The sequence below is a fragment of the Haliaeetus albicilla genome, chromosome 26 (genome assembly GCF_947461875.1).
Source record: "Haliaeetus albicilla chromosome 26, bHalAlb1.1, whole genome shotgun sequence".
In the NCBI taxonomy this organism is placed as follows: domain Eukaryota; kingdom Metazoa; phylum Chordata; class Aves; order Accipitriformes; family Accipitridae; genus Haliaeetus; species Haliaeetus albicilla.
In genome coordinates, this window is record NC_091508.1 from 6,788,973 (window position 1) to 6,815,521 (window position 26,549).

At 53.9% G+C, this 26,549-nt stretch overlaps 1 protein-coding gene across 1 annotated transcript; it reads right to left on the minus strand.

Moving 5' to 3' along the window:
• Positions 1 to 2,719: 2,719 nt before the first annotated feature.
• DENND2D (DENN domain containing 2D) lies at positions 2,720 to 15,668 on the minus strand. Its single transcript, XM_069771688.1, has 12 exons — positions 15,477 to 15,668; positions 11,740 to 11,924; positions 11,103 to 11,215; positions 10,919 to 10,988; positions 9,729 to 9,806; positions 9,494 to 9,634; positions 7,475 to 7,623; positions 7,136 to 7,313; positions 6,584 to 6,625; positions 6,109 to 6,199; positions 5,422 to 5,661; positions 2,720 to 4,217 (listed from the first exon to the last, which is right to left on the minus strand). Exons 1-12 carry the CDS (start codon positions 15,529 to 15,531, stop codon positions 4,156 to 4,158), a joined length of 1,404 nt encoding a protein of 467 aa, XP_069627789.1. The 5' UTR covers positions 15,532 to 15,668; the 3' UTR covers positions 2,720 to 4,155.
• Between the last annotated feature and the right edge of the window lie 10,881 nt (positions 15,669 to 26,549).

The following is a 26,549-nucleotide window of genomic DNA, read 5'->3' on the forward strand; positions in this document are numbered from 1 at the left end:
AGAACTGGAGTCTTTAAAGGATTGTCTAGGACCAAACTTCCATTTAAGAAACATGTCTAAGCTAAAGCCTGTTGATGTTCAGGAAATGCAATAGGGCATCTTTTCCTCAGCTTTTTACTACCTGGAAGTTTGAATGCCCTCCACGTTTAGCCAGCCAGGAAAAAATTCCCATTTCTATCCTGATAAAGTTTCAGTGTTACCAGGGAATAGTTACTGCTTGTAATCCAAGCCATATAAAGTGTTGCTATGGATGTAGGTATTGTATAAATGCCTGTAATAAATAATGGAATACATGAACTTTACTATGGCACCTGTACGTTACAGCACTGTCTTGTGATCGTAGGTTATCTTAGATATGCTTGTAGAGCTAAGGCTGCTCAAGGACTTGAGAAGGGGAACAGAATTTTTGTAGGCTCAGCCCAATCTTGTGACATGCTTTTTCACTTTCTGTTACATTCAGAAGACGCTTAGAAGGAAGAGCTCTTGCAACAGCAGTCTGTTGAGCTTCCTGGAACACCTGCGTCTGAGTATACTCCCTTCAAAACAATACAACCTGTTCTCTGTTAAGCAAGTTTTCCCCTAAAACTGTAAAGGCAAACTGAAAATTTCCACATCGTGTTGGAGTGTTGCTGCCTCTTCTATGAACTGATAAAGGAGTTCCCTTGCTTTGGCAAGGATTTTAACATAGGAAAGAGACAGGCCAAGATACATCAGGGCCTGTTTCTCTTTCATTTGAGTGTCAGTTTTGTTTCATACTAGTATTTTCTCTTCTTTCCTTCCTACCCTGCATGCACCAGGTATATTCAGTGCTTCTATGCCCCATCTTTGAGTTTGGAGTGGAGTTGCTTAGAAGTTTAATCATTTCCCGAAAGCAGGAGGTGAAGACTGCAGCATTTTTCAGAGGTTAGAGCCAGGTGGGAAGTGATCTGAAGTAGGAACTGTGTCTATTATTGTACTGGAGCAATCTGAAAGTACTTGGCAATAATGACTGCATTGACTCTGGTAGGTTAAATATGCCCAGGACTGTTTGCTGGCACTGGGGCCAGCTGGCAGAGGGTGACACATGCCACAACATAAAATTTATCTTCCAAGCAGGGCAGCTGCATAGCAGGAATTGAACTGCAAATCAGGAGTGATTCCTGAGCTGACTCCTGAACCATGCCTGGGAGTTGTTTGTATGAGTGTGAGTTGGCTAATACTATGCTGGGAACTACATTAATAATTTAGCAGAATAAATGAGCACTTTCCAGTTCAGGGAAACATTTCTTTGCACTGTTATTTACTGTTGTAGACTTAGCTCAAGTGTTAGACAGATCTTGAGCAGGAAGAAGGATTTAGAAATATGCTGTGAGTTTTACTGACGTGCTGCAATGTGACCTGAGCCCAGCTGGATTTGTCCATGCTCCTAGCAAACAGCAGCTGAGTTACTCCAGTGTCTCTAGCAGCAAACACAGTGTGTCCACCTACAAGCAGGTGGTTTAAGAGAGGCAGACTGAGTTCAAAGGAATAGGGTATTTTATTCAGCATCTGCCCTTTCAGTACGGTGTCTTCTTTCTTCACTGATCTTGATTGATCATAGGGACATGCACACTTGCAACATGCAGTCTGTCCACCTTCAGGGCATTAAAGCTTTTGCTAGATTGTACCAGTCAGGTGATTAAGCAAGCATGATAATATCAAGCTGCTTTTCAATGTTCAGGCCAACCCAACTCAAGAAACCCTTAAAACTTGCTATCAGGAATGACATCAGTCACACAGGCTTAGGAAATGAGGACAGAGCTGTTGGGAAGAGTAACAGCATACTGAAAGGGAAAAGATGTGAGAGGAGGGTGGGGGGAGATTTGGGAGTCCTGGGGTAAATGATGCCCCTGGGCTTGTTTTCTTTCTTTCCAGCATCTTCAGCCACCACCTGTAGCTCTGAAGCTGCTGCTGGATGGTGGGGAGAGAAGTTAGTGCTAGAAAAGCGCCTGGTTGTTCCTGTTACTCTGTCTTTTTGTCTTCCTGTAGCCAGCTGAGAAGCTGAGCTAAGAATTGATGTGCTTCCCAAAGGATGCTTGTCTGGGAATGGATCTAGGTCCCTTTTTCCATAACAATACTAAAAGGAAAAGTGCTTTAAGTAACTTAACATTGTATTTCAACCTATTCTCTGTTCTGCAGTCAGGCAAGGTAGCACCAACCCTTCTAACTCGCTGTAGTTAACCCTTGCTGACATCTACAGCACGGGCTACATTTGAACAACTTTTTAAATTTAAGGATAATTTTTTGTGTATCTGTTTTCAGCAGCTAAGGAATAACCTTCTATTACATTTTTCTCTGGCAGGAATTAAGCAGCTGCACAATCCAGTCCCTTATGTGATTTCTAATTCTTCCTTTCTAAAGAGCTACTGCCAAAGCAACGACCAAAAAAGGTCAGCATCTTCTCAAAATGGTAATGAACAAGCAGGAGAAGGGGGAGGAAAGTGGCCTTTTCAAAAGGGACAATTCTTGATAGGTGCTCTTGATTTTCCACACACACAATTTTCTGCTGGCAGGTGAACTTTTTAAAATGAAAAAACCACAGAAAAAGACCACTAACCTTTAATTTCCCGTAGTTAAACCTGTAACTCTCTCTCTACCCATGAGCGGGAACTTGTGGAGCCAGAGGATACCCACAGTGCCACAAATCTCCTTTTTCTCTAACAAATAATTCTTGTCCTCCCTTCCAAACAGACATGGGGGCTGAACAAAAATCAACAATTTTATTTCAGTGGGGCTAGAGAGTTTCATTGCTCTTCAGTTTGTACCCTCTGTCCGACTGTGTTTCTATCACTTACATTTGTGCATGACTGTACAAGTAGTTATTTCTAAAATAAATGCCTTTTACATCTGTCTTGTTTTTGTTAGATGTTCAACAGCTCCAAAAGCAAAAGCTGTCTGGCAGTCAGCCTGCTTATTTTTTAGTGTTTATGTAAAATCTCTCACCATGGCATTCAATACCACTGCAAAAGTTGTATTAAACTGTATTTTTGATAACATCTACAGGTGTGCACTTGTCTAGTGGGTACTGAGTGATACGGCAGCTTGGCTGTAACATCCCAGAGGGGAGGATAAAGTTCTGCCTTTGACCCCGTGAAGTATCTGGCCCTGGTTTGTCTGGGAAGGAACCAGGCAGATCTGCAGCCAGAACCAGCTTCCCCTGCTGCAATATTTATTCCCTGGATGAGTGCATTAGGAAAGGGGGAGAACCATAATTTACCTTTAAATCTGCTGCAGACATCACATTTCAGAGACAGTGCTTCAATGAACTGCAAGGTTTTTAAAGAAGTTGGCATCAAAACCAGAAACAAGGACGATGTCGACATGTTTTACTACTGGATTTAACACATACTTCCTCCCTACCCAAAGCTGTTGATCAGCTGTTTCCCTCCACTACAAAATACAGCCCTGTGGCCTTCACAGTTTGCTTACAGCACAAATAAATAACCTGTTGGAAAAGAATATTTTTGTTTCTTTAAAGAGCTAAACTGGGCTCTAAGTGGTACCAACGAAGCAGACAGCTGCTATAGAGGAAACCGCTAAAATCCACTGCAACTGTTCCTGCCGGTATATAACAATGAGCATATCTTAACAGAAAATAAAGTGAAACAGTTATTAATAATAGAAACCTCTGAAACTTATTCAATAGGATGTTACTTATTTGCAAAACCTAGGTTTGTTTTAATTAGAAATAACACTATTTCCTACTTGTCCTTTTTTTTTTCTCTAACAATTACTCTACCACCTTTGTTGTCCTGCAGCCAGCTCCCTGACTTCCCTCCCTCACTGCATGAGATCCTAATGGGGCCAAAGACTCTGTGCAGAGCCAGACACTGTGAGCCACAGTTTGTCCCTGTTGCTAGCAAGATCGGAAAAGAAATCACAGCCTGCTTGCTAGCTCTGTGCAAAAGAGTTTTCCAGTGCAATGATGCCCTGAGGGAAAAAGAAAGGGTAGAAACTGGTGTTTGGTGCTGCCCACGCATCTCATGAGTCACAGATGGGTAGGAACTGGCGGACAGATCCAGAAGAGTCCAGCATGCTCTGCCCTTGGACGGGGCACGCATCAAGTCTGTGCAGTGTGGTGGTGCTGGCAGGGACCTGCTCCATCTCAGCCCTGCTCCTGTGTTCCCAGGCTGGACTTCAGGAGTCCCTTCGGTGCTTCTTCTGTTCGTGGTACTCTGTTATTTTCTGCTGGAAATATGCTGTGGATGAGAAAAGATTGTTAGTGAAATGCAGGCGTTCAGGCTGGGGAGGATACAGAGCTGCACAGCCCGAGTCCTGGGGAGTGCATATGCACCCTGGGAGCCAAACCATGCCGGGTTGTGGACAACTGCACCCAGGTGAGGACCCAGGTGAAATTGAGGTTGTTGCAATTCCACCAATCCCTCTCACCTACCTGAAATGGGCTTTATTATGCTGGGCTAGTGTAAGTTTTTAACCCACACACTCACTCCTGTTCAGTTTTTGTGTTTCCTTTCCAACCAGCAAGGAAGAGAGAAAGCAGGAGACCCTAGGAATGCGAATAGCCAAAAAGGTGACATAGACTGGGAATATAATGAGAAAGCTGGGATTGTGCCATCCCTCTCTGCCAGTACCAGGCAGACCGAGGTCCCCTGTCTGCCCTATAAAGTCTGACCTAAAAGGGCGGAGAAAGCAGGAACCGAGGCAGAGCCAGGCCCTGAGTCCCCCAGACAGGCTGCAGACCAGCCGGAGAGGGACCCACCACGGGCACCATGTGCTGCTGGCTGCCATGTGGTGCGTCCGAGGGAATGTCTGCTCCAATGCGGCAGTCGCTGATAGAGTGCAAGGACTGCACCCTCTTGCACTCTCTCTGAGGGCAGCAAGACCTTGGGGGGGGCATGCCCTAGGCCAGGATGTCTCTGGCCACTGATAGATGTTTTGGGTGGTCTCCTCAACCTTCATCACGCCTGTTTGTCCTCATCATGGGCTAGGAGGAGGCTCAGCTCTGCCCAGTGCCCTGTAAATCCCCTGGAAGGGGAAAGGACCAACCCAGCCACCACGGGTCTGTGCCGGGGCCGGTGGCAGAGATGAGTCAGGGCTCACAGGCAGCACAGCCAGGCTCCCAGCTGCTGCCTGTGTCCAAGCCAAATATTTGCGCAGCTACTGGCATGTTTGCCTAAAAACACTGGGCTCTCAGTAAGCCTGCCCCATCCCCAGTCAAGCGACAAGATCTGAAATGAGCCCAGGGATTTTTTTTGATTGTTTGACAGGGACAGAGAAATGCAGCTGTTGAGAGCAAATGGGTGCTACTCGCTGCCCTGAGCATCCTCAGCCTAGAGCTGCATTCCTCTCCGGGCATGGGGCATCTCTTTCCCTTAACCAAATAGCCCAGGACTTTGCAAAACTCATGTGACCAGAGAGGGAAGGAGACACAGGGCTGTTTACCTTCCTGTGGGATCCTGCTCTTTTCTGCCTCCTCAATAAATAGGGAAAACATGTTCGTCTTCACAAACTTCTTCACAAACTTGCGGTTGGTCTTGGAGGTGATGGCTTTGCAGAATGCTCGCTCCTGGAAGATGCCCGAGCCGTTTTTACTCCACTTGATGTGTGAGGCGTAGTGGCCAACCATTCGGACGAAGAATTGCACGAAGGCTTCGGAGACGACTGTGTTCACCTGCTCGGATGCTGGAAGAGGACACAGAGCATGAGAGGTGGGGTTTGGACCTCTGAACATGGAAAGGATGGTCTTATTTTAACTTAGCCCGTTCACAGTCTGTGTTTGCATTCCAAGAAATTTATTTCTTAAAACCTCCCTCTGACAGTAAACAAAGATCAGACTAATTTTGCTGACAGAGCATTGGCTGTTTTGGCTTTCCAGAGTGGTGGCGTCTTTGTGGGCCAAATATTGGCAAAAGCTGATTTTTTTCAGGAGAAGTAGTTGCTCCTGCTCTCATGTTTCGCAGGAGAGGGTAAAGGCCAAGGGATTTCCCTCCCGTGGCTGCATTTTGTTGCAAATTGGAGCAGAAACATCTCAGGCCAGGTCCCTTTAGGAAAATAATTTTGCTAAGGACTCTGGCCATCTGCAGAGGGCAGCTTGTGCGTGTTTTACCATATATAAAGAGACATCCTTACTATGTATGTTGTTGTTGTTGTTGTGCCTGTTCAGAGATGTCAGCATCTCGTTCTGCAGCTTGATGGGCAAGATCTCCTCCTCATCACCGACCTGGAAGGCAAAGGGGCCGTGAAGCACCTGGCACCAGTGGGAATCTGGCTCAGATGGCAGCGGGCAGCACTTAGTGCAGCCCATCAGTTGGGATTTCTGCAGAGTTCATTAATTAATTATCATTGCAGAGTGCTGCAGTGATGCTGGGAGTGGGATGCCAAACGCACAGCCACTGCTGCTCTGGCTCACCACAAGATGGATGCAGTGGCTGGAGACATCCTTTCATGGGACATTCCCCCTGGATGGGTGACACTGAGATATCTCTGCCCCCCAAATGTGAAAGCTGCCAGGTATGTGGCACTGAGGGAGAAAGGTGCCCTTCCTGGGGCTACCCAGGCCAGGCAAGCCCACCCCCAGCCCCATGCCCTGCATGGGGGGACCTACCGCCCGGAGGATCTTCCCTTCACAGAGATCCACTATCAGAGCCTGAAAGAGAGCAGATAGCACCCAGGTTTAGCCCTACTAAGGCATGTGGGCTTCCTCCCACCCATTTTGGGATCAGGCCGGTGTGTCTGCAGCCCACGAGGGTGGTGGGAGAGGGATCAGTCCCTGTGGGCTGGGGGCACCTGGGCAGGGGGACCAGGGCATCCCCCCAGGGACCATGTTTGCTGCAGGCTGAGTGGCTTGTCCCCACACAGCTTTTCTCCACTTCTGCAAGGTTGGGATGATGCCAACAGCCAGCCTGGCCAACAGCAGCTCCCTGAGCCCCCAGGGTCAGGGGTGCAGGTCCTGGGGTGGCCAGAAGCACCCAGGAGCACGTGGAGCTGTTGCCCCAGGTGCCAACAGGAGGGCACATGCAAGAAGCCCCAATCCCCAGCCTCCCTGGATGGGAAAAGGGCACAACCAGAGCCTCCAGTCCCAGAGCCAGCCCAAACCCAGGGTCACAGACTAACCAAAGGCTCCGTCCAGATATTTTCCCCCACCCAGATAAAATACCTCCTCCATCGGCTGGTCCAGGACCCGCTCCAGGTGCCGCATCTGGATGCCGACCATGAAGGGTGTGGGGCAGCAGACGGTGTCGAGCAGGCACTCGGGGACCACGGGGATGTAGGTGTGAGCCCAGGTGAAGGGGTAGAGGAGAGCAGCCACCGCATGGATGCACTGCGACAGGACGCTGCAGGACAAGGAGCCATCATGGTGGCATTGCATGAGGAAAGGGAACTTCACTGCTCAGAGAGAGCGTCCCACCCTGAGCTCAGCTGCATCCTGCACTCCTTCAAGAGGTTTTTATGTGGTTTTTTGTTTGTTTTTTTAAATAAACAGATCAGGACTCACCTCAGCTCCTCTGCCAGGAAAATGAGCCGTCGCTCCAACACGGCAGAGGCAAAGATGTGCAGGATGAGGTGGGGGCTGAGCCGCTGGAGCAGAGCCTGAAACTCCACGTGCTCCAGGTGGGCGTCCACAGGCCGCGTGAGCTCAATGAGCTGCCAAGGGAGAGCCACCAAAGCCTGGCTTAGGAGGTGCAGTGCTTCTCCCCACCATCACCCTGGCCCCCCAAGAGGGTGATTTGGGAGCAATTAACAACCCAGAGTTTGCAGCATCTGCATCACGTCCCTCTGTAAGGGACAAACTTCATCTTGTCCTGCCTGGAGATGTGGGCTGTGCAGTGCTGAGGATGCAGGGGAAGCCAGTGGTGATTTGTGCACTGTGGGGTTTATTTACTGGGGCACTGAATTTTTAACCAAAATGCCTCTTTTCTCTAGCACTCACAAGGAAAGGCTTTCCTGTTGCCCAGGAAAGGGAGGAGGGATGAGGGTGTGACTTTTGCTATAAAAACCACAAAAACTTCCTCAAAAGCCTCTCTGGGAGGGCCAGCTCACCTCATCCTAGCTAGCATGGCCCAAAAGTGAATTATCTAATGGATATTTGCAGGGGGTCTGTCTATTCTGCTGGCTTTGCCCCAGACAAGCGTCTCCCAAACCTGGTCGATACCTCTGCCCTGCTGCAGGCAGCCCCGAGACGGTGACTGCTGAAGGGTTAACAGGACCGTGCAGCTCATGACACAGTCCTGGCCCCTCTCCCCAGCTTTACAGGGCAGGGGGAAATCCCCCTCCTCCATGTGCCAAGCTGCCTTTCCAGCAAAGCAGCATCTTCTCAGCCAGCAGCATAGGGCTTGGCTGGGCTCCACAGCCCCTTTTCAGCACAAATCCTGCACGATCCCCAGCTCCCAACCCATGCAGTACTCAGAATTTATTTTCACGCCTTTCCCTGTTTTCTCACTGATCTCCTCAACTTGCTCCAGCCCCTGCCTGGAGCCCCAAAGCGCAGCTCTTTCGAAGAATGTCCTTGTATATCCTCCTTCCCCAGTCACCCCCAGCCACGCTCCCTGCAGCCTGGCCTACAGCCAGAGCATTGAGCAACCTGCAAAGCCAAGGCACAAGCCTTCCTGGATGAAGAAATCTCTTGTAATTTGATAGCCAGCTGTTCAATTGCACTAGAGAGGAGGGATCTTGTCCTCAGACCCACGCTGGCAGAATGCATCCCTGGGATGCTCAGCTCTCTGGTTATTTTGCCAGGTGCCAGGGCACATCCTCCCCCTTTTACCACCCCAGCTTTGACACAAGAGAAAGAAAAATCAAAAGAAAAGGCTCTGCCTGTGCAAGCCTGGGCCGTATGTGGGCGAGATGAGCCCTGTGGGCACCATGCCAGTATCAGATCTCCTTTCCACAGGTAAAGGCCAAATTTGCTGCATGCCTGCGCCGCAGCAGCTTCCTGCCTGTGACGCTAAACTGGGGCGGGTGTCAAGGCTGAGAGCCGAGCACTGTGGTGCGGAGGGGAAGCTGCAGCCTGTGACACCCCGTGACAGCCCTGGCACCACCACACACCCCAACAGCCCTGCGTGCTGCACCTGGAGGTGTGAACACCAGCTCACAAGTGGGGTGCAGCCAGCCCCGCTCCACGGCCCTCTGCATGACACACCGCTCTGACGTAAAGGCTGTGCAAGCACCAACATGTTAAGAAATGGTGTCCGGGAAGGTTTTGTGCTGCAGGTCCAGCATGAGGCTGATGGAGTTGCAAAGATGCTGCTTTGCAGGGATGCAAAGATGGGGCAGCATTGCCTGTGGATTAGCTCCATCCTCATCCTCACTGCTTGCTGCTCTCCTCCTGCACCAGGAGGGAGATGGCACCCATTTCCCCAGGGCACGAGGCCCCTGGCAGCCTGACCCACCACCCACTGCTCCAGCAAGCACCCATGGGTGCTGCAGGTGTGGAAGATGCTCCCAGAGGTGGCCTGGGCTCTCCATGCTGGAGCAGTCCAGGAGGTGCCGCTGAGCCCTCGAGACCCCCACCAACCTCTGTGCCTGACTCAGGGATGAAGCTTTTAATGGTGACGGTTTTCCCTGGAGCTGGGAAGGGTGATTCCCGAAGGCCCTGCATGAAGGGGTAAATCACCGCCATGGAGATCTGGCGTCTCTTCTCCACCTCGTCCAAGATCTGGGGGACAAAAAAGTGAGCTGTGAAACCCTGGCAGGTAACGGAGTGGCTGCCTGGGCCACTACCGTGCCAGACGGAGCCACCACATCCCTACCTTGGAGAAGAGCCCAAAGCAGCCCAGGCAGCTGATGATGCAGAAGACCTCAGGGAGGCGGACACCACGGCCAGATGGCTGGAAGAGGATAGGAAAAGGCTTTGAGCATCTCCCAGCCCCGCTGCACCAGCTCCACACCCTCCTCAGAGATCCTCCCTGGCCCCACTCACTCCCCCACCCCAAGATGCCAAATCACCCACTGGATTTTCAGAGCTGGGGCTCAGGCCCAGTTGATGCTGTAAAAGCAGAGGGTGCCCAGGACCAGGAGAAGGCAATTCAGATGCCAAAGTTGTTTATTGTTTTGGTGCAAAACCTTTTGGCATATTCCCAAACTTTCCTCGCCCCAGACATGTGTCCTCTGAGACCTCCTGCCCCAACACCCTCGGGGCTAATCCTGCCTCCTACTGAAACAGGGACCAGTGGGATGAGCATCCAGGCTGTTTTTCCCTTTCCAACTGGATTATCCTGGGTCTTTTTGCTCTCTGCACTTTCAGCCCTCCAGACATGCAGTTCAAACAGCCAGAGCTCAGCCCTGGATGCAGAAGTGGGCAGGTTTGCCAGGGAATGAAATGGTGGTGGCATCCAGCAAGTCACCAAGCCTTGGCGTATGGCTCCATGGCTTTATGTCCCCATTTAAGCAGGCTGTGCGTAAATCAGCAGCCAAAGACGACCTCCATTGCTCCTCGCAGCCCCCAAGCTGGCCAAATCCATGAGCCGAGAAAGGCAGCCACTGCTCAGAAGCAATTTTTGGGGATGGGGCTGAGGGCACCTGGCTCCTTGGCACCTGGATGGGTGCACGCGCATCACCATCCTGATCCCGAGTGGGATTTGCAGCCATTCTGACCTCTGCGACCAAGGGAAAGGAGATTGGTGGGGAGGCAGTGACCACTGATACAGGGAACGGCACCTCCCAACCCTTACATCTCCTGGTTGCATTTCAGGCCAGCCCTGGTCTACAGCAAACACTGCTTGCCTCCATCCAGCATCCAACTGATGCCCCAGCAGAAGAAAGCTCTAAAGAAATCCCTTTGGGCATGCCCTTGCTGCTTTTCATCATCTTGCCAAGACAAATGGCTTTCTAAGGCACGTCCCCAAGAGCTGTACTTTGGGCATGGCACCCCCACCATGGGGATGAGGTGACATGGCTACCGCCAACCCAGCGATGGGCGTACGGGCAGTGGGATGCTCACCAGCAGCCGCCTGCAGTAGCCGATCTTCCTGCTGCCGTCCACATTGGTCAGGACGAAAGAAAAGGTTTCGCTGCAAGGAGAGACAACACATGGGAACAGGACAGCTCTTCCAGCCCACAGCCCTCAGGGGTGTGATGGCATGGGGTGGGAAACCATGGCTGAGACCCCGCAGCGGGGCAGGTACCTGGTGAACTCAGTGACAGGGGCCCAGTTGTTGCCATCTGGGAAGCAGAAGAGGGGGATGGCTTGCAAGAGACGTTCCTCCTCCTCCTTCTGGCCCTTCAGCAAGTTCTCACGCTGGAACAAAGCCATGACAAGAGTCAGGGTGATGGAGGGTGACCATAGCCCCAGGGGGTGGGGTGGGGTGGGGTAGGTCACAAAGCAACACCCAGCTCAGACCGAAGCAGAGGGCGCCCACACATCCCTGGACAAGCATCTCCTAAAAATCCCATTTTTGACTCTTTTACTCCAGGGATAGCGGGGCAAAGCAGAGGCACCCAAGAGCGCCTCTGCAAACAGGGGCTCTCCTCCTGTGCCATTTCCCCAAGGTGTAATTTCACTGCCATGGTCTCCCCTTTTGGGACAGGAAACCAGGGAGCACCCCTGGGGTTTGTGGCCCTGGGCTTGGACTGCAGGGAGGGACAGACGATCCCAGCAACCCCAACCCACGAAGGCAAAGCCCTGGGGTTTGAGTCTGTGACTCAAGGGCATGGGGTATTTTTCTGTTCTCCTCCCCTGGCTCCAGTGACAGGGAAGGAGCAGCATCCCCTTTTCCTCTAAATTTGGAAAACTCAACTTCCAGGAAACAGGGGACTAAATACCTTCGGGAACTGGTAGGTTATCTTGGGTTCATAACGTCCATCTGACCTCTTCTTCAGTGACACCACCACCAGGTACTCAAAGAAAAACTGTCCAGCAGAATAGAGGACAGAGCTCCGCTCTCCCAGCTTCCCCTGCGGCACCCGTGAGGGGTTGTTTTCTGCAGCAGAGGCCTCCTCTTTTCCTTCTGTAGCAAAAAAACCCCAAAAACAGAGCAGAGTGAAATGAAAAGCCAGGAGGTATCCTGATGACAGGAGAGGAGATGCAGAGCTACCCATGAACCAGTCAAAGTGGCTGGAAGGAATTGGGACCTGGTGCAAAGGGTGGTTTGGTCCCTGACAGTGAACAGCTGGGGACATGCAGGCACAGGACACAGAAAGGAAAGAGAAATGGCTTTTATGAGGCTTTTGGAGAAAATCAAAGTGCTGTCAGACACCCAGACCCTGCTTTGCCCCATCCCAGGGTGGGCAGAGGAACACCCCAGGTGAAGCCGGCACGTGGGATGGCAGAGAGCACACGGTCTCTGCAGAAAGCATCAGCAAGAAGGTGTGGGAATGCTTTTATAGCAGTCAATTTTATTCCCTTAGGGAAAAAAACCAGCAAACACACAGCACAGATCTTGTTAGAGCACCTCCAAAGGCTCCAACAAGATGAATCCTAACCTCTCCCTGCCAGATGTCCTCAGTCCTGGGAACTGCTGATTGCAAATGAGGTACTCGAGGGTTTTCCCTAAACCACAGTTCCCAAACCAAAGCAATTCCTTGAGATTACATCCCATTTCTTGTTCGGCCGGTTGGGGAGGACAGCTGGGGAGTGTCAGCTGTCACAACCCGAAAAACTAGAATTAAGAGTGAAAAGAGCCCACGCCAACATCTCCAAGGGCCCTGGGATGATCATGGTGAGGCAGTGAGATCTGAGGGCTGGGAAAGGGAGGAGTTAAGTGCCGGCGGGAGGCTGCAGCCAGGCCATGCCATAGCATTTCCCTCTCCCAGCAGCCGCTTGCGAGTCTCTAAATCCCTGGTTCCTGGCACCGAAACTGTCCCGGGCTTGGTCTTGGCTCTGATTACGGCAGGGAGCTAGAACAGAAATGCTTGAGCTGTTCCTAGGAATAACAGGCAGGGAAACAAATGTGTTGGCTGGATGAACTAACTGACTCTTGCAATTTGTTCCTGCATCCCAGAGTTTGGCCCTGGGCTCTTTTGGTTGTGCTGCACCTTGGCAGGGCAAGGCATGGCTGTGGCTGGCTGCTCCCATTGTCGCTCTCCCCTGTGCGTGACATCCTCCTCCGAAAGCAATGCTGGTGGACACCCCACCACGTGTATCACTCTGGCTCTGTAGCCGCCTTCTTTAGTCTGGAAACACCTTTGCAGCCTTCGCTCCAGGTCATTGGGAGCCAATAGCTCATCTGAGGAGGTGACACTCACAGTCCCATCATGGGATGTCCCTTCCCAGGGACAAAACCACCTTTCCCAGCTCAGGGTGGGGAGATGTGTGAAGACACCCCCGTGTGCACCCTGAGGCTGCTCCACCTTTGCATGCAAAGTCCTTCCTCTTGGTAAGGTGAAATTCAACCCAAAGAGCTCCCTTCGCAGCAAGAGGAGGCCCAGGAGCATCCTGAGGATGAGACCGGCCTGCAGACACCTCTGATTTGTCCTCAGTGGGGATCACCCATGTGACAGCCTAACAAGGTGCTCTGGGCCAGGGAAAAAAGGTCAACAAGATGTGCTTTGCTTCTCCTGCTCCTCCTTGGGATGCTCCAGCAATGGCTTCAGTGGTCCAATCTCACCTATGGGGCTGGGGTAGGACGTTGTTGCTGGGGGGACCCCAGGGAACCAGGTTGTGCAGTGGGGAGGGCTGCTGGCATCCCCCATCCTTGCTGGATGCCGGCGTTGGTTGTTTTCCCATCGCAGATTGCCAGGGTAAGGTGAAAGTCCAGTTAAATCCTGCCTATCCAGTCCCATCCTGCATTTCAGAGAATACAAGATGCACTCTCAAGCAAGGGCTGGATTTGCATCATGTCCATGGCGTTTTCAGGCAGCCAAGTAAAACCCACCGCTCTGGGGAGGCTGGTCATGCTGGGCTGCGGGTCTGCCTCTTGCAGACGGACCCACGCGCCTGCCCAAAGAGAGACCCAGCGCAGCGAGCCCTGCCAAAAGTGCAGTGTCACCCAGCAATGCTCCCCTGCACTGTCTGGTTGCAAAGCCCTTGCTGGCAGAGTCTAAATCCCTCTGGGACGATAATACCCCATCCCTGAGCTGGAAGACGAGCTCTGGGTACATACGGGGCCTTGCACCATTGTGCAGCATTGGGCAGGTTTAATGTGGCATCAGAGGTCCCAGTGCTCCCCAAAACCAGCAGCATGTGCAGTTCCTCATGTGTCCTGAGGATGTAAGCCACTGTCACAAGAGCTTTGGCCAATGACTCTTCTGTAGCCCAAGCGGGGAAGACTTGGGGACTACCCTGCAGCCCCTCCAGCAGTGGGAGTATCCCCTGTGAGGAGGGGCATGAGCCAGGTGGCTGGGGTAAGGGGGCTCCTGCAGCTCCTGGATGGAAAGCGGCTGCCAGTGCTGTGGATTTTCACCCCTCCCTCCACTGGGCACAGAGAGGGCAAAGGCTGCTACAGTGCACGGAAATGGCACCGGGGCTGCCGGCATTAAAAGAAAAAGACATTTTGCTGCACAACCAGCTTCCCCAACCAGAGCGGGGTTTTCTTATCACAGCCAAGGGCTGTGCTCAGACCCATGTTGAGATGTGGCACGACCTGTTTCTTTCCTCCCAGAAAACTCCCGGGCTGCAGTGTGTCGAAATCTCCTGGCCTGGCACAACAGTTTGTGGTGGAGCTCTGCTTCCTGTGCCATGCAGCCACCCACCTGCCCCAGCAAAGAGGAAATGGCTTTTGCTTTATCAAACCTTTTCTGCTGAGCTTGGAAAGACATATATCGCACCCAGAGCAAGAGCCAGCCACCACAAAACAGACCTGAAGGGGAGGGGGGGCTTGCAGTGAGCCCCCCAAATCCACAGGTTGCCCCAACCTGCTCTATTGTGCCTTGAGGTATGGCAGGCCAGAAAACCCCGACAATCCATCCTCTATCTCAGAAAAGCTCACAAATCCCAAAGGACCGATTTCAGCACCGTCCTCTAAAGGCTCCGCAACACTGACCCGCCTCAGGGGCACTGTGCCCCCACGGATGCCCTCGATGCCACGCTCCGGCATCACTGTGCTCGGTGAGCAAATGGCTGGGAAAGCTTTGGGGGATGTGGTAATGGGGAGCCTGGGGGTGGGGTAAACCCCCAGGGGATGGCGTAGACTCCTTTGGGACGGAGTTGGCTCCCAGGGGTTGGGGTGCAGCTCCCGGGACGGGCTGAACCCCCAGGGGCTGGGGTGTGCTCCTGGGAGATAGACTGCACTCCCGGGGCTGGGCTGAGCCCCTGCGGATGGAGCAAGCCCCCGGAGATGCGGTAAGACCCGGGGGCAGACGGCCCGAGCTGGGCTCCGCAGGGTGAGCGCGTACGGGCAGGGCTGGAGGGGACGGAGCCGGTGCCGGTGCCCGTACCGTCGGTCCCACCCGGCGTGGCCGCGCTGCGCTTTCCGGGAAAGTCCCCGCTCCGCCGGCAGTCGTCGGCTCCCGCAGCCGCGGCCCCGAGGCACCGGTACCAGTCCCAGCACCGACACCGACACCGGCACCTCCCGGAACCCGGCGCGGGGCTGTGCTCCCCGGCGTCCCCTCCCGACTCTCACCTCTGCGGCCGGAGCGCCGCAGGCTCCGTCGGAAGAAGTTGCCGATAGAGGCCATGGTGGCTCCCGGCGCGGAGCGGCCCCGGTGCGGCCCCGGTGCGGCCCCGGTGCGGTGCGGCCCGGCGGGGAGAGCTCGGCTTCCGCCCGCTACGCTTTCGCTTTCCCGGGGGAGGAGGGACGGGACGGGACGGGGCGGAGAGGAGAGGAGAGGAGAGGAGAGGAGAGGAGAGGAGAGGAGAGGAGAGGAGAGGAGAGAGAGGAGGAGCGGGGGGGGGGCCGGGCACCTGGCACCGGCCGGGACACGGGGAGCCCGCCCCGGGAGCGGGGGCACCTGGGCACGGGGGGCGGGCCGGGAGCGCCGGGCACCGGGAACCGGGAGAACCGGCCATGGAGTCCTGGGAGCATGGGGGTCCCGGGAGCATGGGGAAAGGGTGAGCCGGGAGCACCTGGTTGCAGAAGAGCCGGGAGTACCGAGCACGGGGACACCGGGAGCACCGGGCACCGACAGCACCCGGGCACGGCGGTCCCGGGGACACCGGGAATGGGGGAGCCGGGAGCACCCCTGGGTACGAGGATGCCGGGAGGAGCTGGACGCGGGGGATCCGGGAGCACTGGGCACGGAGGTCCCGGGAGGGACCTGGATATGGGGGTCGCGGGAGCACCGGGCACGGGGGGAGCTGAGCACCCCCGCACACGGCGCTGGGCACCCCGGTGGGGAGCTGGGCACAGCCTGGGTAGGGGGATGGGGCACGACTGGGCACGGGGTGGGAAATGGGGCAGGGACCTCGGGGATAAGGGGTGGCCTTGCCCTACCCCACGGGGGACAAAGCACCCAGCCCTGAACTTCCAGTACCCCTGCCTGAGCCCCGCTCCGGCCTCCCTGCCTCCTCCAAGCCCTTTTCTCCCCGGGAGCCCACTGGTGCCAGGGACGGTGCCCAGCGCAGCCGCTGCGGGGCTGGGGGTGATGCTGACCTGTCCCCTCCAGAGGACAGAGGTTTTGGGGTCTCCCGCATTGCAACGTGATGGGGAGTCAGCCCAGCTGCCCTGACGATGCCACCGTGCTTTCATTTCCCTGGCTGTCGGCTGCGAGCTTGTCCTGACTCCACTCGAGAACGCTGGCTGGGTTGTGCTTTCCCTTGGGCTGGCATTTCTCCATCGGGCAGAGATTTATTCCCCCTCTCAGGGCCGCCTCAGCCAGCTCTTGGGCTCCAGGCTGGTTGCCATCTGTCTTTGTTACATGAAGGGAGAGCAGTTTGGTAGCGCTGCGATACAACAGCCGCCCCATTCCGGGCATGCAGCCGGGATGCCTGCAGAGCTGCTCGGCTTTGCTGGGTAGTTTTACTGCTCCAGACCCACCAACGAGGAAAGTCTCTTTAAAACCAGTGATATCTTAAAAAAAAAAAAAATCCCCCTTTTCCATCCCTAACCTGTCCACACCCCTAATATTTCCTCGGCGATTTTTAGGCAGTAATTAAACATGCAGAAAGGGCTTTGGGCACAGCTATCATTTATGAGGACTTTAGGTGTGATGAGCTGTGCACAGTTCTCAGCCCTAATGCCGGAGAGTGGCTGTTTGCGGATTTCCTACACCAACTATCCTCCTTTTGTATTTTGCAACACCTCCCATTCCCTTGCCTTTCCCGAGCGTGGGCTGGACCTCGAGGGTGGATTTGCAGTTGGGGAAAATGGCCTTTGCCAGCTTGCAGAGGTGGCAGATGCTTTCAAAACACGTCCCCGATGGGGTGTGTGCCTCTGACCCAGCCAGGATGCTGCTGCCTTGTTGGGGTTATCAGGGAATTGCTGGTCCGTGGGATGGTTTCTGGCTGATCTTGAGTGGGTGGAAGAGCACTTGTGCTTCCTGGAGGAGAGGGCAATGTGTTTGTTTGTGCACAGGGCTCATTCCCAGGAGAAATTTCCTCTTGGCATGAAGGGAAAATAAAAAGTTAGGGGGTTTCCCCCTTGAGTTTGGAGGAAAATCCCTGCTTTCCTGGAAACTAGAGCCACCTTGGGAAAACAACTGCTGCCTTCAGCCAAAAGAAATCCCCAAATTCTTTGAGTTTTTTCCCGTATACACAAATCTTTTCTGCTTTCTCCCTTTAAGGCAAGTCTCTGACTACGATCCTGCCTGGATAACGCCTTGCCTCCGCTCAGATGGATTCTGTGTGGGGAAGAAAAGAGCCGTGTCCCTAGTCACAAAACCTCCCTGCTCCTGAGGAAACACTGTCCCTTTGTGCCCGGCACACAATCCAGCAAACCTTGCACTGCTGAAAGAGGTTGAACTTCTGAATATTCCCACTGAAAGCTCCTTTCTGCGGGAAGCCAGCCGCCCACCGGGACAACAAATGGGCACATTGTGGGATCCTCGCGGCTGCTGGCCACTACGGATGCAACACTTGCCATTGCGCTGCTCTGTCGCCGCTGCCAAAGTAATTTTGCTTCCCTGAACCAAGCCCAGGGAGTTTTGTGTTTGTTTCCCCCCCCCCCCCCCTTCTTGCAGCCCCAGTGCTGATGAATACATGCTGGAATTCAGCTTTCTGCAGGGATGCTGTGTTCAGACTGCAAATATCCTGTGGCTGGGGGACGCCGTTGAGAGCATCCCGTGGGACTGCATCACACTGGGACTGGGGTGTCCTCACCGCTGGGACCCTGCTTCCACCACAGCTCCTCAGCCTCCTCCTCTTCTTGAGGAAGGCTCAGCTTGCTGCCCCTTGCCTCATCCCTGTGCATCTTCACCCCTTACCTGTCCCCTTGCTGGCTGCTACGTTTCAGGAGGGTGTCAGGTACCACAGCAGCTCAAGCATGCGGTGTGTGAGTGGTTATTATTTTGCCTATTGCAGTCAGGCTGGGGTCAGGGCTTGGAGACGGAGGCTCGGGTTTGGCTGCAGCATCCCTGGCAGGGATGTCCCCGAGGCTGGTGGTAGTGGGTGCCCCCCCCGCCCCGGGGCTAGGGAGCCCAAGGCCCTCATTTCCAGCCTTTCCCATGCCAGGGAGTTTCTCCCACTGGATGGCAGCATCAGAGCAAAGAAACCTCTTTGGGAGACCTTGCAGGAGAGGGGACCTTCCTCAGGAGAGAGTTTTCTCTCTGGGTTATCTGGCTCTCCGGAGGTTTGCGCTTGGGCTGAGGACGTGCGGGTTCAGTTCACTTGTGTTTGCACCGTTTCTGCCACTGATGCTTCACTCGCTGCCCTGTTCAGTGCTTGGTGATCACTCCCAGCTCCCCAAAACAGGGTGCCACATAACATCCTCTGCCTGCTACTCTTCCCCCTGATGCTTGTGGGTGCAGGGGGACCTGCAGGAACAGGGTGGCTAAGAACCAGCCAGGACACTCTGGGCCACGACCAGGAGCAAAGCAGTGCCAGACTGGGCAAGGAGAGATGTCAGCCTTCATGGGACACCAAAATCATAGCTTCTTAGCAAGGTGCAACCCCTATCCCCTAGCAATTGCTGGGGTGCAGAGAGCCCCATGTCAAAGTCACAGACCCCAAAGGTTGCACATTTTTGCATGAAAAAAGCTTTAGGGACCATTTCTTGCATGGTGGTTGCAGAGGGGGCTGCAAAGCTCCCAGGAATTAGAAAACAAAGCTAATAAGGCCACTTTTCCCTGTATCTGATAGTTTTAATACCTTTAGGATTTATTGGAGGTAGTGTTCAGCAGAGGGGCTTGGACAGCACTGGTTGGGCAGAGAGGATTGGTGCTGGGCAGCAGCCCCCTTGCAAATATAGTGCGGGGAAACTGTTCCTTTCCGAGGCCATTTAATGGTCAGGAGGTGCAAAGACGTCTCAGTTTACAGGCTGCTGGCTGGGCTGGCATCACTGTTTGCAAGCAGGCATCCATAGATGGAAAGGGTCGAGCGCAAGCCCAGCCTCAGGTGTAGCATGGGATCTTCTCCAGTCCCTCCCGTACTGAGCCAGTGACTCATTCTGGGTTAAAATGCCAGCTCTGGCCCGTTTTGGCCTTGGGAGAGTGTTTCAGGGCTTAATCTCCTGCAGTATGCAAAGCCTATGTCTGATTTTCCATCAGGATGCACCTGGTTTTGGCTTCCAGGTACTTGCTGTCCCTTTTCCTGCTCAATTCAAAGGGTTTCTCCCTCCTCTTTGTCCCACAAGCAAGGCCCTGGTGCAGATTTAGATCTCAGCTGAGCTTGGAAAACTCGTGGCACATCTGGACGCAGGTGGTGGCACCAGGATCCAACCTCTTGGGTGGCTTTTGCAAAGTCCTGGGCATCCCTACCCTGAAGCATTGTGGTTCTGTGAACTGCCAGTGCTGGGGGTGCTGGGGACTCTGGGGACTGGGCTGATGGTGCTCGGGGTCATGGTGTCTTGCCCCAGGGAGCACAGGATGATGCTGGAGAGGGCCGGGGCAGCTGGTGGAAGCTGGTTTTGCTACTTGATTAAAAAAGGGAGGAAATTGGGAATTTGTCAAGCTGGGCTGAACAGCCTGGGAAGATGGCAGGGGAATCAGAGGGTCAGTCCCGCCTTTTGGGAGCGCGGGGTGGGCACCCATGTGAGTGTGGGGGTCCTGCAACCCCATGGCCAGTGATGACCCCAGAACTTACCTCATCTCCTCCAAAGAACAAGAAGCATTTGCAGCTCGGTGCAATCCTTGGGAGCTGGGGGGTACTGGGGTGGCAAGAGCCCCCCAGTTACTCTGGCAAATTGCGACCCCAAACCAAGCTCTGTAAGATTTGCTAATCTCAAAATATTGTTGGCATTCAGAACAGTAATTTACTGCATGTTTTGCCACAGCAAGTACTTTCCAAAAGGCCATGCTAAGTTTACACCGGAGCTGCCGGGATCAGATAACCAGTTGCTGGCTGCTCCCTCCATCCTCCCCCCATCCCTCCTGGTTGCCGTGCTGGGGTGCAAAAGGACATCAGCTTCTCCTGTGCCCCGCAAGGAAGAGATGACCATGGTCATGAGCAGCAGAAAAAAGGGACGACCAAGGGCATCTTTCCTCGTCCAGGCAGTGGGGTGGGATGTGGGTCGTGGCCTGGCTTGTAGGAAGATGTGAACTCATGGAGAGCCCTGACACTTTGCTTTGCAAGTCACACTGCCAGGGACAGAAAATAACCAGTCCTGGTGCCCAGCCTGGCCGTGTCCACCTCCCCAAGGGCTTTGCAGGTTGTAAAATTAAATCAGCTTCTCACCTTCAGTGGCATCCAGGGCTGGGTGAGAGCCCCGCACGTCACTTTGCATTCCTGCAGCTTTTTACCACCCCACAAGATCCCTGAGGGCTTTACAGGTGCCGAGCAGGAATGAAGCCTCTGGCCGCTGTTGCCCAGTGGGATCCCCTGGGCATTTCCAGCCTGCAGAAAGGGTGGGCTCTCTGCATGTCAGCTGCGTCACGGAGCAGGCAGTGGGTCCCTCCATCCAGCTCATTGTTTGCTGGGGAAGTCCTCCTCCTTCCTAAGGTCTCCCTGCCTAAGAGGCACAGGACCCCCCATCTCTCTCTTGGGATCACTGCCACCTCCTAACCCTCAAGAGATGGTAACGAGCCCATCACATGCACTCATGGCAAAAGCCACCAGCAGCCTCAGCCCTGGCCCTCACTGGCCCTTGGTCACAGTGGGCTGGAGGTGGTGGCCTCCCCCTGCAAAAATACAAGAGTGTCCCTCCTGCATTGACATGCACATGGACAAGGAGGAGGATGGAGCATCCTCTTCCACAGCTGTTTCCTTGCAGGTTATTGGGTCAACAGATCAAATCCCATTTGTTCTCTGAAGCCCATGTCCTGGCCCAGCTGCTCTGGAGGTATTTTGGGGTTATGCTTCCTCCAGGGAAGGCACAGGGCTGTCACACGGTGCTGAATGGGGACAGCAGAGATGGGGCAGGGAGCAGCACCCAGGTGTCCCAACCATGGCAGCAGGCACCCTGTGGTGGGTCGAGCCCATGCATCCAAAGCAGGGCTGGGCCACACCTGGCTGTGGGGACACCAGGGACACCAAGGACCAGGCATAAAGGGAACAGCATCTTCCCAAAGCTCGGCACAGTTTCTGGAGGATTTCAGCTGGACCCAGGGTGAGGACAGCCTGACTGAATGTCCCCATGATGCTCCCTGGTGGCAGCAGAGAAAGGGTGCAGCTGGGCCACGGTTGGACATCCCCAGACCGGTTTGTCTTCCCAGTTTACTGGGACCTGGAGGGAGTCACTGGGATTTGGGGGTGGTCCAACTCCTCTCATAGCCCCTCCGATGCAGCAAACTCTCTAGGGAGGGGGACACAGTAGGGAGGTTCCCAAACAAAGGTGCTTGGGTTAAAGAGAGATGTGGGATGGCTCCGGGACGTGCTGTCCCATTAAGAGAGCAGATCCCATTTGCTTCAGAGCATCCCGGGAAGGGATAGCCCCCCCTCAGACATGGCAGGGTGCAGACAGCCCTTGTGGTGCCAGCCACCACCATGCTGGCCTTGGGGATCTCCTTGGGGTATTGGCTGCACCATCTGAAACGCAGCTGGTCCCAGTGCCACCAGGGCTGGGATGGGTCTGGCTGCAGGACATCATGCTCATCCCCGTCTGCTTTGATGCTTTCAGCCAAACAGGCTGTTGGCTGCTCTGGCTGCAGTGGGGTTGAGCATGGCAGTGTCCTGGAGGGACTCTGCGTGAGGTGGGGAAGAGGTTGGAGGGTGCAGATAGGAGGGGGAGATGGGGACAGCAGAGGGAAAGGAGGCAGGTGAGGGTGCAAGTGAAAGCATTTAAGGCAAGGCAAGGAGGGGTGTGGATGTGAGAATATAAGGGAGGAGCTGGGAGGGGAAGTGGAGACACCAGTATCGGTTCTACAGGAGGGACTGGAGAGGAGCAATGGCCCTGAAGACACCTAAGGTGGCCTTATGTCCTTGATAGAATTATACAATTGTTTAGGTTGGAAAAGACCTTTAAGATTATCAAGTCCAACTGTTAACCTAGCACTGCCAAGTCCACCACTAAACCATGTCCCTAAGCACCACATCTACATGTCTTTTAAATACCTCCAGGGATGGTGACTCAACCCCTTCCCTGGGCAGCCTGTTCCAATGCTTGACAACCCTTTTGGTGAAGGAATTTTAACTAATATCCAATATAAACCTGCCCTGGTGCAACTTGAGGCCATTTCCTCTCATCTTATTGCTTGTTACTTGGGAGAAGAGACCGACCCCCCACCTTGTTACAACCTCCTTTCAAGTAGTAATGTGATGGACATAAGGGGACCTGAGGGGATGCTGAAAGTCAAGTGAGACCAGGAGTGTTTGCCTGGGGTGTAACTGGCCAACAGCATGGTGCACCCTGGCAGGAGTTTCAGTGCCTTGAAGTTCTTACATCAGGGCTAGACACCCTCCTGGGAACCAGCAGGTACTGGCCTGGGACTGTGGACATAGAGATGAGCAAAGTGGGGCTCTGAGTAGTGGTGCTTGCCCTTGTGCAGTGAAGAGCAAACACCTGAGCTCTCTGCTGAGAGTAAATAATAAAGAAATTTGCCCTCGGTGCTGGTGGAGCCTAGGGCTGAGCTGTTTCCTCCCTGTTCTCCTGCAGAGCTCCCCAGCTCCCCACTTGCTGGCCCAAGGGTTGCCCCAGCTCAGGGACAGAAGCATTGTGTGGATGCATCCCCCAGGTGCAACTGCTGTGTGTAAATGTCCTGAATAAAATAGCAAAGGTGTCTTGCAACATTTTAGGGCTTTCTGACCACCTGCCTTTTAATGCAGAAGGGAAAACCCAAGCTGCAGTTTGCAGCCTTTCACTGCTGCAGAGCAGGACCAGGCAGGGCAGGTGGTGACAGAGCCTTATTGGCATCCCCAGCTGCTGTCCCCAACCCTTGGTAGAGGTGACCCCTGGCAAGCTGAGGACAGTGGGGCTGGCATGGGCTCAGCCCCTGGAGACTCTCCGCCTGCCTGCCCTAGGTAAGCTCCTGCTGGCAGTCCCAGAGGTAGGGCAAGATTGGAAAAAAAAACCCACCAAAGGCAAAGAAATGCCCCAGGTTTGGCATTGCTTCTGGGTGCTGGAGACATGGGAGGTGACTGATGCAGTGCCAAGGTGCATGAGGGCTTCTGCCAGCCCATCACATCCCGCCCAGGCCAGTCCTGGGTGCAGCTGCTGGAGGTCACTGCTCCTGCCCTCCACAGCTGCCAATTCGGAGGGTGCTGTCTGCCTTGCGCTGTGGCTGCAATGTGCGATGGCCCTGTCCATAGCGCTGTGGGGACCACTTTGGCTGGGGGCAGCAGGTGATGCCACTCCATGATGGTTTTCCCCCTGCAGTGCTGTCCCTGGGCTGGAGAGGACACGGAGCTGGCACTGAGCTCCCTGGCTCAGCTGCCAGCTAGACACCAGGCAAAATTGGGGCATGCCTGCATGGGTTTTTCTATTTCTCTCCTGCTTGCAGCTCAGAGGAGAATTATCTCATCACAGCCCCAAAATAACACCCCAAAGAGGCCATTGGTTCTGGGTGTTTGCATCCATGAGTCCTGCCTGCAGCCGGCAGCTCCTGATCCCAGCAGGCAGGTTGCAGGTGTAGGCACCCACTGTGCTGCTCCATGAGCTGATGCTGGGGGACCTGGTGGTGGATGAACTCATTGCATGCCCTGACTGATCATAGAATCAGAGAATCATTTAGGTTGGGAAAGACTCTTAAGATCATTGAGTTCAACCACTAACCTAACTCTACCGAGTCCACCGCCAAACCATGTCCCTAAGCATCACATCTACATGTCTTTTAAATACCTCCAGGGATGGTGACTCAACCATTTCCCAGGGCAGCCTGTTCCAATGCTCGACAACCCTCTTGGCAAAGAAAGGATTATTGATGATTTTATGAATGAAACTGTGGTGATGCTGAGTGCTGGTGGTGTGAGCTGATGTCCAACCATGCAACAAGAGTAACTCCAGAGCATGTGGCGTGTGGCTGGGCTGCATGAACACTACTTCTGTGCCTGGCAAGGGATGCCCAACAGGGCCTCAGAGACACTGCTGACGATGTGTCTTTATTGCCTGGTTGTGTTTTCTAGATCAGACAAGGGCATTTTAAAGCAATACTTGCTTAAAACTCCTGCCCCAGGGCAGCACTGCAACAGGCACTACTCCGGGGGGGGGGGTTTGGGAGAGGCCTCAAGCCCATGTCCCAGCTCGGCCCCAGCCTGCAGTCATTGCTTCAGGGTGAAGTAAGCGTCCGCTTGCGTGCAACACACAAAATGGAAAGCTTGCCTATGTCCCAGCCCACCTGCTGCCTGCCCCGGCTGCTTGACTCAGCGCACTGCGAATATCGTGGTGACACGGAGGCTGGAAATGCTGCTGGGAGCTGGGGAGCTGTGACGGGGCAGGCAGGGTGCTGAGCTGCCCTGAGCCTCAGCCCTGCTGGCATTTGCAGTGGGCCACTGTGTGTTCTCCATATGACCTCCTTGGTTTTCTGGAGGTCTGACTTAACCGCCCCTGGAGAGGGGACAGGCAAGGGCAGGAGGGGGGGAGCAGCTGAAAGGAGGGGACAGCCACTCACAGGAACCATCTCTAGCTGCATCAGTAACTGGCAGCAATATCCTCCCCCAAAGGAGTTTGGGCACCTCCTTTCTGCTGAAATCCAGGGGGTTTGGGCATTTTTCTGGCCATTTGTGGTGTCTCCCATGGACTCACAGTCCACACTATCTATGCAGGGCTGGATGTCGCCATAGGGAGGTGGGGATGGTTCTTGCTCTCTCCTGTTGGGTGGCTTTGAATATATCCTGCTGGGGATGGCAATGGGGACAGTACGCTGTCAGTCCCGGGTGTCCCCTTCCCCACCCTGATACAGGCTGTGGGTCACTGCTCCTTGTTGACACCCATGATACCATCCCTTCAGCCTGGCTCTGTCCTCTGCCCTGGTGAAGCACATCACTGGTGCCAAGGACCTCATGATGCCATACTCAGAACCAGTGGTGGCCCAGGTAACCACATGTGACATCCACCCTGCTGCTTTCACAGTGCTCCTGGAGTGCAAAGAACCCAACGGGCTTTCCAGAGATGTTCATGGGGACAAGAGCAAGAGGGGACGAGCGCAGAGGATGTTACAGCTTCAAGGAGCCCTTCCCATCCTGATGACACTGGCCCTTTGTTTATTCTGGGCCTTTGGCATCTCTGCTTTGCTTTACGATGTGCAAGTGGGAAGGTCTCACCACCTCCTGTCTAATCCTGGAGCCCTGTTCAGGGCATGGGCCTAATCTCTGAAAGCCTCCAGGGTTTGCCCCAGCTGTCAGAGGCATCTTCTGTCTTCCCACACCGACACACCAGCTGTCATGATGGGCAAAGCTGTTGCTGAGGTTTTGCCCCGTCCCACCTAGCAGATCTCTGATGCTGCAGTTTCCTAAACTGGCAAATCTGGGTGAATGGGTAGACCTGATGCTTTTGGGGTACAGCCAGATTTATCTCTTTGCAATGCAGTCCTGTCAATAAGCTCAGCTGAAAGATGATCATGATGCATCTTTTGGGGGGTTTGACTAACAGTGGTATGAGGAGGACCTGATCCTTTAATGAAGAAATGAGGCTCTTGTTATTTAGACCTATATTTTACCTGGAAGATAAGTAAGGCGACATAACAATGGTGCAGTGGGCTGGAAATGTGGGTCAAAACCAATTTATAAAAAGTATCTGCCTCCTGTAGAGAAGAGATCTTTTCTCACTGGAAAACACAAATACCCAGTATTTCAGCTAATTCTTGAAATATTTGGAGTTGCAGGCAAAAAAAATGTGTTGATGTTTAAATTGTCACTAACATTTTAATGTTCAACCCTCCCAGTTGCCTGCTGAGGTGGAGGAATCACATCAGTGGGCATTTAATTTTGTTTTCAATGCCAGACTCATTTTAGTTCCCTCACCCCAAAGTTAGAAGGCGCAGACACCCTGCTCCCATCTTTGTTGGTGTAATGACTCCTTGGGAGCAGTTTCTTCCTCTCCGTCGTGCATCCACAAGTGAAGCCATCACGATGGGTAATGAAACCTTTGGCTCCCGAGTCTGGTCCCTAAAGGAAACCCTTTGACTTTGGACTTTGGCAACCTGCCATCATGCCTTTGTCATCTACAGCAAGCAGTGTAGTGTTTCCATGCTTGAGTTTGCTCAACGTACAGTGGTCTTGCCAGCAATGTGCG